This window comes from Dendrobates tinctorius, unplaced genomic scaffold, assembly GCF_039654945.1.
Source record: "Dendrobates tinctorius isolate UK_male_01 unplaced genomic scaffold, ASM3965494v1 ptg000237l, whole genome shotgun sequence".
Taxonomy (NCBI): Eukaryota; Metazoa; Chordata; class Amphibia; order Anura; family Dendrobatidae; genus Dendrobates; species Dendrobates tinctorius.
This window is the reverse complement of record NW_027361904.1, coordinates 8,361,344-8,378,483: the sequence shown is the minus strand read 5'-3', so window position 1 is coordinate 8,378,483 and position 17,140 is coordinate 8,361,344. Positions and strand designations below refer to the sequence as shown.

Genomic DNA, 17,140 nt, shown 5'->3' with positions numbered 1-17,140 from the left:
GTATCACACAGGATAGGATTAGATACACGGCTCAGCAGTCAGTATCACACAGGATAGGATTAGATACACAGCTCAGTAGTCAGTATCACACAGGAGAGGATTAGATACATGGCTCAGCAGTCAGTATCACACAGGATAGGATTAGATACACAGCTCAGCAGTCAGTATCACACAGGATAGGACTAGATACATGGCTCAGCAGTCAGTATCACACAGGAGAGGATTAGATACACGGCTCAGCAGTCAGTATCACACAGGATAGGATTAGATACACGGCTCAGCAGTCAGTATCACACAGGATAGGATTAGATACACGGCTCAGCAGTCAGTATCACACAGGATAGGATTAGATACACGGATCAGCAGTCAGTATCACACAGGAGAGGATTAGATACACGGCTCAGCAGTCAGTATCACACAGGAGAGGATTAGATACACGGCTCAGCAGTCAGTATCACACAGGAGAGGATTAGATACACGGCTCAGCAGTCAGTATCACACAGGAGAGGATTAGATACACACAGTCCTGTTTCTCCTTTCCTTCCTGGACTCCGCAGCTTTATATCAGAACAGGAGACTACATCTCCCAGAATCCTCGGCGCACACGTCCCGTCCACCAATCACTGAGCCGCTCTCTTTTCCGCTCTCGGCCGCATTTCCTGCACAACATTGGAGAAAACTGGAAGGTGAGAGACCACTGGTGGAGGGGTACTGAGTGCAGCGTGTGCAGGTGGAGTGGTACCGAGTGGAGCGGGGTGTGCAGGTGGAGGGGTACCGAGTGGAGCGGGGTGTGCAGGTGGAGGGGTACCGAGTGGAGCGGGGTGTGCAGGTGGAGGGGTACTGAGTGGTGAGAATTCATATATGCCTTCACTGATGGAGTGATATAAGTTAGTGCACCCCTGCCAGTGGTTTGTTGTCCTCCCTCCCCCGGGGTCAGGGTGCAGCAGGAGTCTTGTGACTTGGGTGTTTCCTCCCTTCTCCCTCAGTGTCGGACTCTGCTCCCTCCTGGGTTATTTCTGTCTGCTGTCTGGTGTCTGTAAGAATTGTGTCCTCTGGTGTGTTCGCTCTCTTCTGTCTCCTGTGGTCTCCTCTGTCTACTCTGTCTGTTCTGTCTCCTGTGGTCTCTGTGGTCTCTTCGCTCTCTTCTGTCTCCTCTGTCTCTTCTGTCTCCTCTGGTCTCCTGTGGTCTCTTCGCTCTCTTCTGTCTCCTGTGGTCTCCTCTGGTCTCTGTGGTCTCTTCGCTCTCTTCTGTCTCCTGTGGTCTCCTGTGGTCTCTTCTGTCTCCTCTGGTCTCCTGTGGTCTCCTCTGGTCTCTGTGGTCTCTTCGCTCTCTTCTGTCTCCTGTGGTCTCTTCTGTCTCCTATGGTCTCTTCTGTCTCCTATGGTCTCTTCTGTCTCCTGTGGTCTCTTCTGTCTCCTGTGGTCTCCTGTGGTCTCCTCTGGTGTGTTCGCTCTCTTCTGTCTCCTGTGGTCTCCTCTGTCTACTCTGTCTCTTCTGTCTCCTCTGGTCTCTGTGGTCTCTTCGCTCTCTTCTGTCTCCTGTGGTCTCCTCTGTCTACTCTGTCTGTTCTGTCTCTTCTGTCTCCTGTGGTCTCTGTGGTCTCTTCGCTCTCTTCTGTCTCCTCTGTCTCCTCTGGTCTCCTGTGGTCTCTTCGCTCTCTTCTGTCTCCTCTGATCTCCTGTGGTCTCTTCTGTCTCCTCTGGTCTCCTGTGGTCTCCTCTGGTCTCTGTGGTCTCTTCGCTCTCTTCTGTCTCCTGTGGTCTCTTCTGTCTCCTCTGGTCTCCTGTGGTCTCCTCTGGTCTCTGTGGTCTCTTCGCTCTCTTCTGTCTCCTGTGGTCTCTTCTGTCTCCTGTGGTCTCTTCTGTCTCCTATGGTCTCTTCTGTCTCCTATGGTCTCTTCTGTCTCCTGTGGTCTCTTCTGTCTCCTCTGGTCTCCTGTGGTCTCCTGTGGTCTCCTCTGGTGTGTTCGCTCTCTTCTGTCTCCTCTGGTCTCCTCTGGTCTCCTGTGGTCTCCTCTGGTGTGTTCGGTCTCTTCTGGTCTCTTCTGTCTCCTGTGGTCTCTTCTGTCTCCTGTGGTCTCTTCTGTCTCCTGTGGTCTCTTCTGTCTCCTGTGGTCTCTTCTGTCTCCTGTGGTCTCTTCTGTCTCCTGTGGTCTCTTCTGTCTCCTATGGTCTCTTCTGTCTCCTGTGGTCTCTTCTGTCTCCTCTGCTCTCCTGTGGTCTCCTCTGGTGTGTTCGCTCTCTTCTGGTCTCTTCTGGTCTCTTCTGGTCTCTTCTGGTCTCTTCTGGTCTCTTCTGGTCTCTTCTGGTCTCTTCTGGTCTCCTCTGGTCTCTTCTGTCTCCTCTGGTCTCTTCTGTCTCCTCTGGTCTCTTCTGTCTCCTCTGGTCTCCTGTGGTCTCCTCTGGTGTGTTCGCTCTCTTCTGGTCTCTTCTGGTCTCTTCTGGTCTCTTCTGGTCTCTTCTGTCTCTTCTGGTCTCTTCTGGTCTCTTCTGTCTCTTCTGGTCTCTTCTGTCTCTTCTGGTCTCTTCTGGTCTCCTCTGGTGTGTTCGCTCTCTTCTGGTCTCTTCTGGTCTCTTCTGTCTCTTCTGGTCTCTTCTGTCTCTTCTGGTCTCTTCTGGTCTCCTCTGGTGTGTTCGCTCTCTTCTGGTCTCTTCTGGTCTCTTCTGGTCTCTTCTGGTCTCTTCTGGTCTCTTCTGGTCTCTTCTGTCTCTTCTGGTCTCTTCTGTCTCCTCTGCGGCTTCTCCTTATTTCGGGCAGAGACGTCTCTGCGGCTTCTTCCCTTTCTGTCATGTCCCTTCTGTTGTAGTTTGTGTTCTGTCTGTTATTTTCCACCTTGTGTAAATAGAACACTGAGCTGTAACTTTGTATCTGTGTCATTAACCCCTCGCTGTCTGATGGCAGCGCTGATTCTGCCCTCCAGACTCTACCTCTACCCTCGTGCCACAATCTGGGGTCGTTTGTCCTAATCTGGGGGGTGGGCTGCTCGTGGCCACATTCTGCGTCAGGGGGGGGCCCGCGTTTTGTGTCTGGGGCAGGTATGGCTCTGGCTCCGTTTCCGAGGGTGAGGGGGGCTAGATAGGGCCGGTCGGCATCTCATCTGCCCGATCTCGTCCTCTGGAGGAGAAGGGCGTCACGGCAGCTTATTTCTCTCCATACACAGTTGCCGTATCTCCACATCCAGTGCCGGTCTAGGAGGGGGGCCTGTATAAAGGGGACATGTTCTTCTATATCTCTGAAAATCCCCGTGTGTCTCCCAGGAAGCAGAGACTCACACAGCTGCTGCTTTGTTGCAGTGTGTCGGTATAAATCCTGTGTAAGTTGCCCACAGGGCAGGAATCTCTCTCCGGCCCTGCCTGTTGGTGTGATAGTAACAGATCCACAGCTGTGAACAGCATTACCGCTGAATATTGCTGACGGAGCCTGTTCATTGGAGGCAAGCGGAGGTGCGAGAAGTGGGGCTGTCTTGTAACACAGGGGCTGATTTTGTGCCCCCCCCCCCCCCCCACACACTCACTGCCCCTATAGTGTTTGTTTTTTTTTGTGATCTTGGAGGTTTTGCACACATATTGTGATTATTATAGAGGATTCTGCTACTGTTTGGGCTTTGGAAAAGTCCCAAAACTGGTTAAAGACAAGCAGTACCCAGAATTCATGAACCCGTGATCTCCGCTTGATGAATGTGACGCTGAGAGCGAAAAAGAAGAGCGACTTAAAAAAAAAAAAAAAAAAAAATCTATAAAACGGCGTTTGGTGAATCGGATGTCTCAGAAAGTTGCAGAAGTTAAAGCTTAGTTTCGAGGATGAGGCTTCAGGTGCAGGAGAGGGGACCGTCCCTTTAAGCCGCCCTCCTATAATATAAGGGTCATGTTGGGGGAATGGTGTGAAATGAGCGGTGCCGCCCGCGGTATACATAGCCCTGGTGACTGGCACACTCACACTTTTCACAGCTCCCAGAGCAGCAGATGACTTTCCTGGCAGAGGCGCCCCGGCGCGCGTCAGATGGAATTAACCCTCAGGTGACTCACCGGAGGAGGTATTGTCCTCTGTTGTCAGCAGCACAGAAGAATTAAAAGGCAGAAGAGATCACAGATTCTGGGGCAAAGATTTGTGACTTTTTAATAGTTTACACTACATCGATTTGTGCCGACATTTTCTGAGATCTGTGACTTTATTATTCGGCTTTTATAGATGCCCGAGGGGATGCAGAGATGTCACTGATGGGGGGTGATCAATCATCCCCCCCGAGATTGAGTCTAGTGCTGGCCCCTGTGGTCGTCCTCAGGATTTGAGTTCATCCAATTTTACTATTTTCTTCTTGTTTTTAGTAATTGTTGGTTTGGTTCTCATAGCGACCCTTAGACTTTATTGCCGGTGGTCCCTAATTTGTGACTCTCCAGCTATTGTGAAGCCATGACTGTTGTCTGTCTGTGTATGTTGGGAGTCGTAGTTTTGTAATGACTGCACTGGTTGGAGACCACCAGATCTTCCATGGTAGTGGAGATCCCTTTGCAGTTGGGATCCCGGAGCTTCATTCCATGTAGGGTATTGGCCTGTTTCGTAACAAGATGCAAACAATGTTCTAATTTTCCTTCAGAGATTGTATGATTAATTCTGATATTCTAATTTAATTTTTAGGAATGAAGGAGCATCCGTAGCAGAGAGACTAGACCCAACGACCGTCCGCCATGTACACCTTCCTGCCCGAGAACATCACTCCGGTCAAGCAGAAGGTTCCTAAAGAGCAGAAGCCATTGATTGGCGCCGTCTTGCTGGGCGTCTTCCTGGTGATCTGTGCCGTGATCTCTTGGTGCTTCTACTCCGTCTCCTTGCGCAAGGCCGATCGACTGAAGACAGAGCTGCTGTTCCTGAAGAAAGATGGATTTGTCATACTCAACCACCAGGAAAAGGTGGTCTTCCGAATGGCCTTCACGTCCGGTGTCCTGGATTTAGATTCCTGTGCAAAATACGGGGAGATTTTATCCTGTACCAGATCGGACAAAGGGCCATTGAAATTTTTCGTTCAGACAGTCATCAAGGACAAAGCCACCGTTATGTGCTACCGCGTGCGCTGGGAAGAGTTTGTGGCCGACAAGTCCATCCTGCACACTATGTACTGGGATAACGCATACTGGTATGGAGGAGCTGAGATGCGAACCCAGCACTGGCCCATCAAATTATCTGGGTACCAAGAACCCAAACCTTTTGTCACCGGAGACGTTTACTCTTTCAAAGAAGGTTTTGGTGGAATCTTAGAAAGCTACTGGCTCTCTTCCAACGCAACAGCCATTAAGATTAATGCATCTGTCCCCTTCCATCTCGGGTGGAACAGCACAGAAAAGGCATTTTTCTTCGAGGCAAGGTATAAGGATTCTCCTTATAAGCCCCCTCCCGGCAAACCTCCTTTCCCCGAGCTCAGCTATCGGGTGTGCGTTGGGTCAGACGTCACCTCCATCCACAAGTACATGGTGCGGAGATACTTCAACAAGCCGAGCAGGATCCCGTCAGAAAGTGCCTTCAAGTTACCGATCTGGTCCACGTGGGCTCTCTACAAGGCCAACATCAGCCAGGAGAAACTTCTGAACTTCACAGAGAGCATCAAGAAATACCAGTTTAACTACAGCCACATAGAGATTGACGACATGTACTCCGAGTATTACGGAGACTTCGACTTTGATCCCGTGAAGTTTCCCGATGCTCCGGCCATGTTCAAAAAGTTAAAAGAAGACGGCTTCAAGGTGACCTTGTGGATTCATCCTTTCGTCAACTATAACTCTTCCAACTTCGGTGTTGGCATTGAGCGCGGGCTCTTTGTGAAGGAGCCTAGTGGACGGCTGCCGGCCATGGTCCAGTGGTGGAATGGGATTGGTGCTCTCCTGGATTTTACTAACCCCAGTACCAAGGAGTGGTTCCAGAACAATCTAAGGCAGCTCAGGACAAAGTACGGAATTTCATCATTTAAATTTGACGCTGGAGAGACCAGTTACCTCCCCAACCAGTTCAGCACGTACCAGCCCTTATCTGATCCTAACATGTTCAGCAGGAGGTACACGGAAATGGCCGACCAGTTTTATGACCTCGCCGAGCTCAGAGTTGGTTATCAATCTCAAAACATATCATGTTTCTTCCGAATCATCGACCGGGATTCCCATTGGGGATACGAGCTGGGGCTAAAGTCTCTAATCCCCACCGTCCTGACCGTCAGCATGCTGGGCTACCCCTTTATCTTGCCAGATATGATCGGCGGCAATGACTACAACATCTTCACGAGAGACATGAAGGAGCTTTATATCCGCTGGCTGGAGCTATCGGCCTTCATGCCCTCCATGCAGTTCTCCATTCCCCCTTGGCTTTTTGATAAAGAAGTCATTGAAATCGCTCAGAAATTCACCAGAATCCACGAGTCTCTGGTTGCTCCTCTCCTACTGGAACTTGCCGGAGAAGTTACCGACACTGGAGATCCTATCATTCGGCCAATTTGGTGGATTTCTCCGAACGACGAAGCGGCTCATAAAATTGACTCTCAGTTTTTGATAGGAGACACTTTAATGGTGGCCCCGGTGCTGGAACCAGGAAAGCAGGAACGTGACGTCTACCTTCCGGTCGGCAAGTGGCGCAGCTACAAAGGCGAACTGTACCAGAGGACTCCCATACTCCTCACCGACTACCCCGTAGACTTGGATGAAGTGGCTTACTTCACTTGGGTGTCTTAATGGACTTCTTCGGTTGTGCTAACATCGCAGCTTCTTAGCTTCGCACCAGCAAATCGTCGAGTACTAACTGAGACTCATCCTCCGAGAAGACTAGCAGCACACCAACGTCTTCCAGCTTGCCTCTGCTTCTAACATCATCTCACAGTCTCATCCAATACATCCTCCATTCATAATAACCCCAAGTAACAGCATCTGCTCCAGTCACCTCCAAAGCTGCGGTCACTAATCTGCCGGATGTTCTTGGACCCAGTGGTCTAACTCCACCTTGTTGTCAGTTATGTGCCCTATGAATGCCATGGCTTCCACAGTGCACAGTAGCGGAATGCAGCTCCGGCTGTGAGTGGAGAATATGCTCAAATTTGATGTGGACGGTGTGATGTTGTAGAATTGTTCTTCTGAGGTGGAGTCTTCCTTTAAGGACTTTCCTGTCTGCACAATTATGCTTGTTTTTTGTTCAGCCAGTTCCTCGGAGGAGGGTCCGAGGTGATGCATTGGTCTGCGATAAATAGGGACAGATACTCCAAGCACTTTATGTCAAGCTAAGAAGGGAATCACCCCAAATCCCCCGCCTTTATAAGCTGTGATTTTCCCCACTCCCTGCCCACGGGGGGCGCTGGTGCTGTGTGTGGTAAAAATAGGTGCAGGACAATAAGGGAAATGTAGACAGACAGCGAGACAAGGGTTGGGAAAACTGAGAATATAAGCCATAGTAACCGATCGCTCCGCTCCTCCAAGTCCTCAGAGCTTTAACTGTTTTGTTTTTTTTGCTACGTTAATGAGATAAGAGCGCGGCGCGCGTCAGGGTGTCGCAGTGTAGTGACTTCATCGTCTCATTGTCTTTCGGAATATGATATTGTCCATCCGAGGCTCTCGTCAGCCTTACACGTGTGTGACGTTTTACGTGACGTGATGCCGCTAACGCCATTCATGCTGAGTATAGCAACAGATCTCAACACTTAAAGGGAAACTCCAGCCATACAGGAATCCTCCGCCATAGTGTGGTACGAGGTCCTCTCCTTCACTAAGTCTTTCCGCCCCCGCGTAGTATCTGTTACTATGTAACAGTTTGTGGATCTTCTCCTTGTGATACAAATGTTCCCGGGGCACAGTCATGTGACAGCTAAGCTCCGCCCAGGGGCGGTGAAGACAGATGTGATGCATTGTGGGGGATTGTCTTTTTCTCATACTATGGTGGGATGTGACATTCTGTGGAGGCTGAAGAGAAATCAGAACAATGTATAAATCAAGGTTCTTATAACCCGAGAGAGAGAAAAAAAAGAAATATTGGCTTTGATCGCGCTCGGTGACAGGTGTGAGGATTGACATCCTTAAAAAAAAAAATGAGGTGGGTGATTGGACCCTTCTGTTTGTTTTCAACTCCTTCATTATCGGTGAGCGCTCCTCTGTATGATCTCCCCCATTTTGCATCGCCAAAAAAATAGAGCGTGACCCATTATGACATAATACAGCGCCTTAAAAAAGTCTTCATACCCTGTGAATTTGTCGTATTTTTACACGTTTCACCCGCAAAATTACATGTATTTAATTGGGATTTTATGGGACGCCAACACAGTCACAAGTATTAGTGACGTGTAAAGAAAATGATGTACGGATTTCCAGTTATCTTACAAATATAAATCTGAACATTGTGCCGTGCATTAGTATTCAGCCCCTGAGTCAGTAATTTGTAGGACCACATTTCTCTGCAGTTACTGCTGCAGTCTTTTGGGGTCTCCCACCTTTCTCTGCAGTCTTTTGGGGTCTCTCTCCCACCTTTCTCTGCAGTCTTTTGGGGTCTGTCTCTCCCACCTTTCTCTGCAGTCTTTTGGGGTCTGTCTCTCCAGCTTTGCACGTCTAGAGGTGACATTTTGCCCCTTCTTTGCACACTCGCTCAGTGAGATCGGGTGGAAACTTCTGTGATCAGTAATTTTCTCGTCTTGTCAAAGCTTCTCTGGGTTTTGGGTCTGGACTGACTGGGCCGTTCACATAATGGAATATGGTCTGATCTAAACCCTCCATTGTAGCTCTGGCAGGATGTTTAGGGTCATTGTCCTGCTGGAAGGTGAACCTACGCCCCATTCTCAAACTTTTCTGCAGCCCTTAACAGGTTTTCCTCCAGGATTGCCCTGTATTAAGCTTCATCCATCCTCCCATCACCTCTGACCAGTTTCCCTGCCCCTGCTGAAGAAAAGCCTCCCCACGGCATGATGCTGCCACCACCATGTGTGATGGTTTGGATGGTGTTTTCAGGGTGATGTGCAGTGTTAGTTTTCTGCCTCACATAGTGCTTTCCGTTTAGTCCAAAAAAATTAGCTTTGTTCTCATCTTAGCCGAGAACCTTCTCCCACATGCTCATTGTGCCCCCCTAGATGGCTGTTTCCAAACTGGACGGCTTTCAAAATGTCTTTCTTCTTTCCACTCTTCCATAAAGGGCAGATTTGTGGAGTATACGACTAATAGTCGTCCTGTGGACAGATTCTTCCCCCTGAACTGTGGATCTCTGCAGCTCCTCCAGTGACCATGGGCCTCTTAGCTGCTTCTCTAATCGGTGCTCTTCTGCCGTGGGATGTCAGCTGTACCATACTTCTTCCTTGTTTGGATGATGGATTGAACAATGCTTTGTGAAATGTTCACAGCTTGGGCTTTTTTTTTTTATAACCTGACCCTTCTTCACTCTTCTCCATAACTTTATCCCTGACCTGTCTGGTGGGTTCCTTGTTTTTCATTATGCTGTTTGGTTCCTAATGTTCTCACACAAACCTTTGAGGCCTTCGCAGAACTGCTGTGGTTATACTGAGAAGAAATCACACGCAGGTGGACTCAATGTTCAGATTTATATTTTTTTAAATAATTTAGGAGACCTAGTATAATTTCCTTTAGACTTCTCAAATACCTGTTTGTTGTATTGGTGTCACATAAAATCCCAATAAAATACTTTCTAGTTTGTGGGTGTAATGTGAAAAATGTGGAAAAGTTCACGGCGTATGAAGACTCTTTTAAGACACTGTTAATCATTGTATAATAGAGCCCAGCAGTGAAACGCGTCGGGTGGGACCGTGCAGCTGCTCCCCCGGTGGTTGAGAACTGCACCAACTGATCTTTTGACATAAACGACGGCTGTGTGCAGACTGCGCTTGTGTCCTCTAGAAGGAAAATGTGTTCAGGAAACAGACATGAAATCCATGTAACCTAAGGCGACGTTAATTGCTCTTGCCGGCCGTGATTGCCTTGATTTTAGCTTTCCCTTACTCATCTATTGCGGTCTCCCGTGTCTGCTGCTTGCTATCTAAGTGCCTTCTTGCTTACATTTGCACCCTGCTGCTCTCTGCACGTTATGCAAATCTTCCTGTTATGTAGCTGCGCCTCTCATGTATAGATACGGATGCAGCTTAAAGGTGTAGGCCTTACTCTGGGCACCTGACTGCAGCTGTCATGTAGCACAAGGTTCTCCAGCTTTTTCAGTACAGTTGAGTTGGTGGTACTATGGAGATTATACTAAGGTTCCATGAGCGGTGGTGGCTCTCATTGTGAGGTCCTGGGGAATGCACAGTAAAAGGTCGCTGGCGTAGTGCGTTGAGGTCACAGGGTTGGCTCAATAAAACGTCATGAGGATGGAGAGTTGAGGTCACAGGGTTGGCTCAATGAGAGGTCGTGGGGATGGAGAGTTGAGGTCACAGGGTTGGCTCAATGAAAGGTCGTGGGGATGGAGAGTTGAGGTCACAGGGTTGGCTCAATGAGAGGTCGTGGGGATGGAGAGTTGAGGTCACAGGGTTGGCTCAATGAGAGGTCGTGGGGATGGAGAGTTGAGGTCACAGGGTTGACTCAATGAAAGGTCGTGGGGATGGAGAGTTGAGGTCACAGGGTTGGCTCAATGAGACGTCGTGGGGATGGAGAGTCGAGGTCACAGGGTTGGCTCAATGAGACGTTGTGGGGATGGAGAGTTGAGGTCACAGGGTTGGCTCAATGAGAGGTTGTCGGGATGGAGAGTTGAGGTCACAGGGTTGGCTCAATGAGAGGTTGTCGGGATGGAGAGTTGAGGTCACAGGGTTGGCTCAATGAGAGGTTGTCGGGATGGAGAGTTGAGGTCACAGGGTTGGCTCAATGAAAGGTCGTGAGGATGGAAAGTCGAGGTCACAGGGTTGGCTCAATGAGACGTTGTGGGGATGGAGAGTTGAGGTCACAGGGTTGGCTCAATGAGAGGTTGTCGGGATGGAGAGTTGAGGACACAGGGTTGGCTCAATGAGAGGTTGTCGTGATGGAGAGTTGAGGTCACAGGGTTGGCTCAATGAAAGGTCGTGGGGATGGAGAGTTGAGGTCACAGGGTTGGCTCAATGAGACGTCGTGGGGATGGAGAGTTGAGGTCACAGGGTTGGCTCAATGAGAGGTTGTTGGGATGGAGAGTTGAGGTCACAGGGTTGGCTCAATGAGAGGTCGTGGGAATGGAGAGTTGTGAGGTGACGGTGCCGCAACAAAAGGTTGCTGATATTGTAATTTTATTTTTTTTTTGCATGGTTTTATTTTTCTTTGGTCTTCTGTGTGTGACTCGTCATTCAGAAGGTGGAACCTCTTTGGAACTTCTGGAATTTACATTATTTGTGCAATTTATGTTTAGCTTTGTGCCAAATAGATTCATGCAGGAGAGAATCGTCTCCTCATCTGTGCATGATGCAAGGATATACGGTCATAGCTTATAGAGGAACTCTGCCATAACATCCTTACAGATAAGCCTTTGGCGCTGCTCGTGGGTTTTCAGTACTCTGCAATCCTTGCACACGATTTATGTCGGCTGACTGGGTCTTGAGAATTTCCCGATGGGAAGGCTCCGCCACCTACCGATATGTAGTCATAAAGTAACAGTCTTGTGTTGCCCTGTACAGTGAGGCGCTATCTTCTGCACTTTACTGTGCAGTATAAAACTATCACCACATCGCCAAAAGGTGGATTGGGGGATACGGTTGTAAACACATGGAACTTTTGTGGTTCGTAGCCTAAATTTAGGACATTTTGTTTTCGAGACCTTAAGTTTTCTCTGATGTTGCAGTCACTTTATCAGAGATCCAGAAAGGATCTGGACAAATTGTACTGGGGAAACTTTTTTTTTTTTTCCATTTGGAGAAGCTTAATAACCTATCCCCCTCCTCACCGATCTTTGACCTTCACACACTCATGTAGCGGCCCTGCCCGATTCTTCACCGACCACAAGTTAGTGTTTGGTGTGTCTCATGATGGACACCACGGCCACCTAATGACCTCGTTGACTGACAGTGACATACCACAAGTTAGTGTTTGGTGTGTCTCATGATGGACACCACGGCCACCTAATGACCTCGTTGACTGACAGTGACATACCACAAGTTAGTGTTTGGTGTGTCTCATGATGGACACCACGGCCACCTGACTGACCTAGTTGACTGACAGCGACCTGCCACAAGTTAGTGTTTGGTGTGTCTCATGATGGACACCACGGCCACCTGATGACCTCGTTGACTGACAGTGACCTGCCACAAGTTAGTACTTGGTGTCTCATGATGTACACCACGGCCACCTGATGACCTCGTTGACTGACAGTGACATGCCACAAGTTAGTGCTTGGTGTCTCATGATGGATACCACGGCCACCTGACGGATCTTGTGGACTGACAGCAACATGTGTTCTTACTTTTCATGTCCAATATGACAATCTGTGGTAGTCTGTAGATGAAGCCTCCAGCACACAGGAGAGCATAGCCTTGTGCCTGGCTTGGGCACAGGTTTTCTACTTTTTAGATGTCCTCTTGGAGAATTCTGAGCTGATGGACCCAGGACCCCACATTCAGCTCTAGATTACAGGACCCATCATGTCCATTCTTGTACAAGAAGCACAGATAAGTGGGTGTTGTGTGGCCTCCTGTGACCCTTGTATAGGGACAGACCCAGGCTGGGGGGACCTGTAACGCTGTGATCATCTGAATGTATAAAAAAACTGCCAGAGACGTTAGAGATTTAGTTTGGACCAGGAGGTGAAGACTTCAATCTTTAGGACAGTCAATAACTTCCTGATTGCTGGGGGTCCATCTGCTGGGACCACGACTAATCCAAAGGATGGGATTCTGAAACCCAATAGTGTAAATAGACTGACCGGCGATTGCGAATAAATGCATGCTTGATGTGAGCGGCGGCGATTGGACCTACTATCTCCGAAGGGATCCTTAACTCTTTGCCTGCAATGTAACCTACGACTACATCATGCAGGTACCCTCCTTGCATGCAGGAGCTGAGCCTGCATCATACCAGGTGGATGATGGCTGTGTTATTCAGCCATCACCTGCCTCAACTGCAGAGAACTATGGGGCGCTCCTCCGTGCCCTCATCAGCCCCTTTAGAGATGTGATTACAGGGCTCCGATGGGTTGTTACAGCATCTGGACGTCTCCTGAAAACTGATGCGGGAAGATCAGGCTGTGGCTGGTGCTTTCAGGAAACCGTGATTTTTAACTGCATATTGCGAAAGTGTGGCTTCACAGTGTATGGCGTAAGTGATTGAACGGGCGCAGGTTCAAGTCCCCTCAGGGGGACTAACAAAGCAAAAGTTTACATTCATAATATCTGGTCTATCAAAATATGCAATGAATCAATCCAATCGCTAAATTCCGTAAAGTGAAAAAAACCTGAAACGCCAGAAATATAGTAACATAGTTATTAAGGTTGAAGGGAGACTTTAAGTCCATCTAGTTCACCCCATATCCTGTCCTAACTTGCCCTAACATGTTGATCCAGAGGAAGGCAAAAAAAAACCCATGTGGCAAACAGTGAGCTTCACATTGGGGAAAAACAATTCCTTCCCGACTCCACATACGACAATCAGACTAGCTCCCTGGATCAACGCAATATTAAGGAGACTAGTGTATATACCCTGTAATATTATACTTTTCAAGAAAGGCATCCAGTCCCTTCTTACATTTTATTAGGGAATCACTCACTACAACATCATATGGCAGAGAGTTCCATAGTCTCACTGCTCTTACAGTAAAGAATCCGCGTCTGTGAGTATGCTTAAACCTTCTTTCCTCCAGACGTAGCGGATGCCCCCTTGTCCCCGGCACAGGTCTAAGAGTAAAAAGATCATTAGAAAGGTCTTTGTACTGTCCCCGCATATATTTATACATTGTAATAAGATCACCCCTAAGCCTTCGATTCTCCAAACTAACCCCAGGGTAATAACCTGTCTTGGTATTGCAGATCCCCCAGTTCCCTAATAACCTTGGTCGCTCTTCTCTGCACCCGCTCCAGTTCAGCTATGTCTTTCTTATACACCGGAGACCAGAATTGTACGCAGTATTCTAAGTGTGGTCACACTAGTGACTTATATAGAGGTAAAATTATGTTCTCCTCATGAGCATCTATGCCTCTTAATGCATCCCATTATTTTATTTGCCTTTGCAGCAGCTGCCTGACACTGGCCACTAAATGTGAGTTTGTCGTCCACCCATACACCCAGGTCTTTTTCAGTGACAGTTTTGCCCAATGTTTTACAATTAAGCACATAATTATACATCTTGTTCGTTCTACCCAAGTGCATGACCTTACATTTATCCCCATTAAAGCTCATTTGCCATTTATCAGCCCAAGCTTCTAATTTACATAAATCTTCCTGTAATATAAAATTGTCCTCCTCTGTACTGATTACCCTGCAGAGTTTAGTGTCATCTGCAAATATTGAAATTCTACTCTATGCCCCATACAAGGTCATTAATAAATATGCTAAAAAGAAGCGGGCCCAATACTGACCCCTGTGGTGCCCAATACTGACCCCTGTGGTACCCCACTGCTAACCGTGACCCGGTCTGAGTGTGCTCCATTAATAACCATCCTTTGTTTCCTATCCCTGAGCCAGCTCTTAACCCACTTACACATATTTTCCCCTATCCCCATTGTTCTCATTTTATGTATCAACCTTTTGTTGTTATGATTCATTTATTTTTCTATCGCTGAAAATACAAAACAAAGTGATCAAAACTGTCTATCCCCAAATATTGTCATTGAAAACCACCGCTCTCCATGTAAGTAACAAGCCCTCACCCCGCTCAATCACCCAAAAAATGAAACCCTAACATCTGGCCCTGGGAAGAAAGAAAGGGAGGGGGGGGAAACAAAATCGGCCTGTGTGGAAGGGGTTAAGAAGGGAGTGGCGGTGCGCACGCTCAATCTCCACTTTGTTCCCAAGGGGCTCTGCAGAGCTCTTTTCTCGGGAATGGTGGGGGTCCCAGCAAATGGGCCACCAGTGAGCAGGAAGTTTTCCCCTCTCCTATGGTACAAGCCCTTTTAAGCTACATTTGCCAAAATTGTGACTTAATTTGCACCAAAAAAAACTGGCGTTCACATCTCGTGACAGATTTATTATTTGGAGCCTTTTTTATGCCTTGCTGTAAACTTTTAGGAAGTGTCTTATAGGAGTGAAAAAAAAAAAAAAGCATCAAGATTATGGTGCAAAATATGTTCCCGGAGTGAATGTAGAGGAGACACAAGAGGCGATAAGTGGCGCGTCCGCCATGAGAAATCTCCTGCCGGGCTAGTGATACACCGAGACTTTATAGGACTGGTAGTAATATTTGCCTCCATGGCGCAGGGTGGGAAACTGTAGGGTTGATACCAGTGCGGGGAATGCATTGGGGGGGGAAGTGGGGTCTTGTTTATTTTTGCCTGGAATCCATAGTAAATGTGAATTACCAAAGGAAAACCTTTTATCTGGTGGAATGTAATGAGCTAATTAGTTTTTCTACTGACTCTTTTTAATACCTGTAATCCCAGGATCTGAGAATAATCTCCGCCATCTCATTAATGTCTTCCGTCCACTCCTTGTAGCCGCGTACGATGTGTTTACAGACCTGCGGCGTGAAAACCTAGAAAGTATCATAGAACATAACGCACAAAAACCCTCGAAGGACAAGAAACAGAGTATTAAGGAACCACTCATAAAAGGGAATTTATCGATAAATGTAATTGTGTGATGTGCCTTTTAATATTGTCTTGCCGTGCACGTTGTTGCAGTATTAATAAAAGTGACGGGTTTGTAATCGTTGCCTACATGTTTCATCACTGGGTGTGTGTGGATGGCGTGACCTCACAGGGTGTGTGGATGATGTCACTGGCTGATCCTCAGCATCGTGCTCTGATGTAACTGGTGCCTTGTTCTGAGGACTCTGACGGTTGAGGGCTCTGCTGTAAGAAGCTATGTTCCCAGGGCTCTTACGACTGCCATCATGTTCTCATTCTATTACTAACTGCTGCTATTTTGTGAGGACTTTACACCAAAGGTGAACAATGTTCCACAGACTCTGAAGCCTGTCCCGGACTGAGATCATTGACACCTGGTGTTGTTCTAATAGGAATACTGGCCACTGATGGCTCCATGCTACGTTCCTGGTGTTCTCAGCCTTGGCTTAGTGGCCTAGCTAGTATGAAAACAATAATCCAACTTTGGCTTCGTTTAAAGGAAGTTTGTTGGTAATAATTAGCAGGGGCCTCTAAAGACTGATTCCTTGTCCTGAAGGCCCAGATGATGGAGGCCACGTCCAGACGACCCTGATCACTGATGACTGATACCGCATCCAGAGGACAATGATGACTGAAGCAGTGTCCAGAGGAGCCCGATGACTGGTGACTGACATCGCATACAGAGAGGCCTGATAACTGATGCCGTGTCCAGAGGAGCTTGATCACTTGTGAATGACCGTGTCCAAAGTAACCTGATCACTGGTGACGTCACTTCCAGAGGTTCCTGATCACTGATGACTGGCGCCGTTTCCAGAGATTCCTGATCACTGGTGACTGGCGCCGTTTCCAGAGATTCCTGATCACTGGTGACTGGCGCCGTTTCCAGAGGTTCCTGATCACTGGTGACTGGCGCCGTTTCCAGAGGTTCCTGATCACTGGTGACTGGCGCCGTTTCCAGAGGTTCCTGATCACTGGTGACTGACGCCGTTTCGAGGTTCCTGATCACTGGTGACTTATGCCGTTTCCAGAGGTTCCTGATCACTGGTGACTGACGCCGTTTCCAGAGGATCCTGATCACTGGTGACTGCCGTTGCTTCTAAAGGAGCCTGATCACTGGTGACTGACGCTGCTTCCAGAGGAGCTTAGTAATGGAGAGGCGTCTATAAGAAAACTATCCATTACTAATCCTATAGTTGTATGGTAAATAAAGACACAGCCTGATAACCTGATTAAAGTCATTTTATTAGAAATAAAACACATAGTTTTCCATTTTTATTTAAATGCCTAATTTCACTGAAGCCCTCGTACTCCTGTAATAAAAGTAAAATATAAAAAACAACAATATGCCATACCTGTGCGTCGTTCTGTCCCACGCCGTAATCCATGTCTGGGAGATAAACAGTTTTCAACCTGGATGGTGCCAAGATGCGACCGTCCAAGATGAAAACCAGTGGTGA

The 17,140-nt window shown here is 48.0% G+C and overlaps 1 protein-coding gene across 2 annotated transcripts; it reads left to right on the top strand.

Annotated features, from left to right (window-relative positions):
- The first annotated feature begins 562 nt into the window (after positions 1-562).
- On the top strand, positions 563-15,763 carry MYORG (myogenesis regulating glycosidase). Of its 2 annotated transcripts, none has more exons than XM_073556714.1 (2): positions 563-686; positions 4,637-15,763. In XM_073556714.1, the coding sequence occupies exon 2, from the start codon at positions 4,687-4,689 to the stop codon at positions 6,709-6,711; it is 2,025 nt and encodes a 674-aa protein (XP_073412815.1). In that variant the 5' UTR covers positions 563-686; positions 4,637-4,686; the 3' UTR covers positions 6,712-15,763. The 2 variants fall into 2 exon arrangements, with proteins under 2 accessions (XP_073412815.1, XP_073412816.1); XM_073556715.1 differs by lacking the exon at positions 563-686 and adding an exon at positions 4,307-4,538.
- The last annotated feature ends 1,377 nt before the right edge of the window (positions 15,764-17,140 follow it).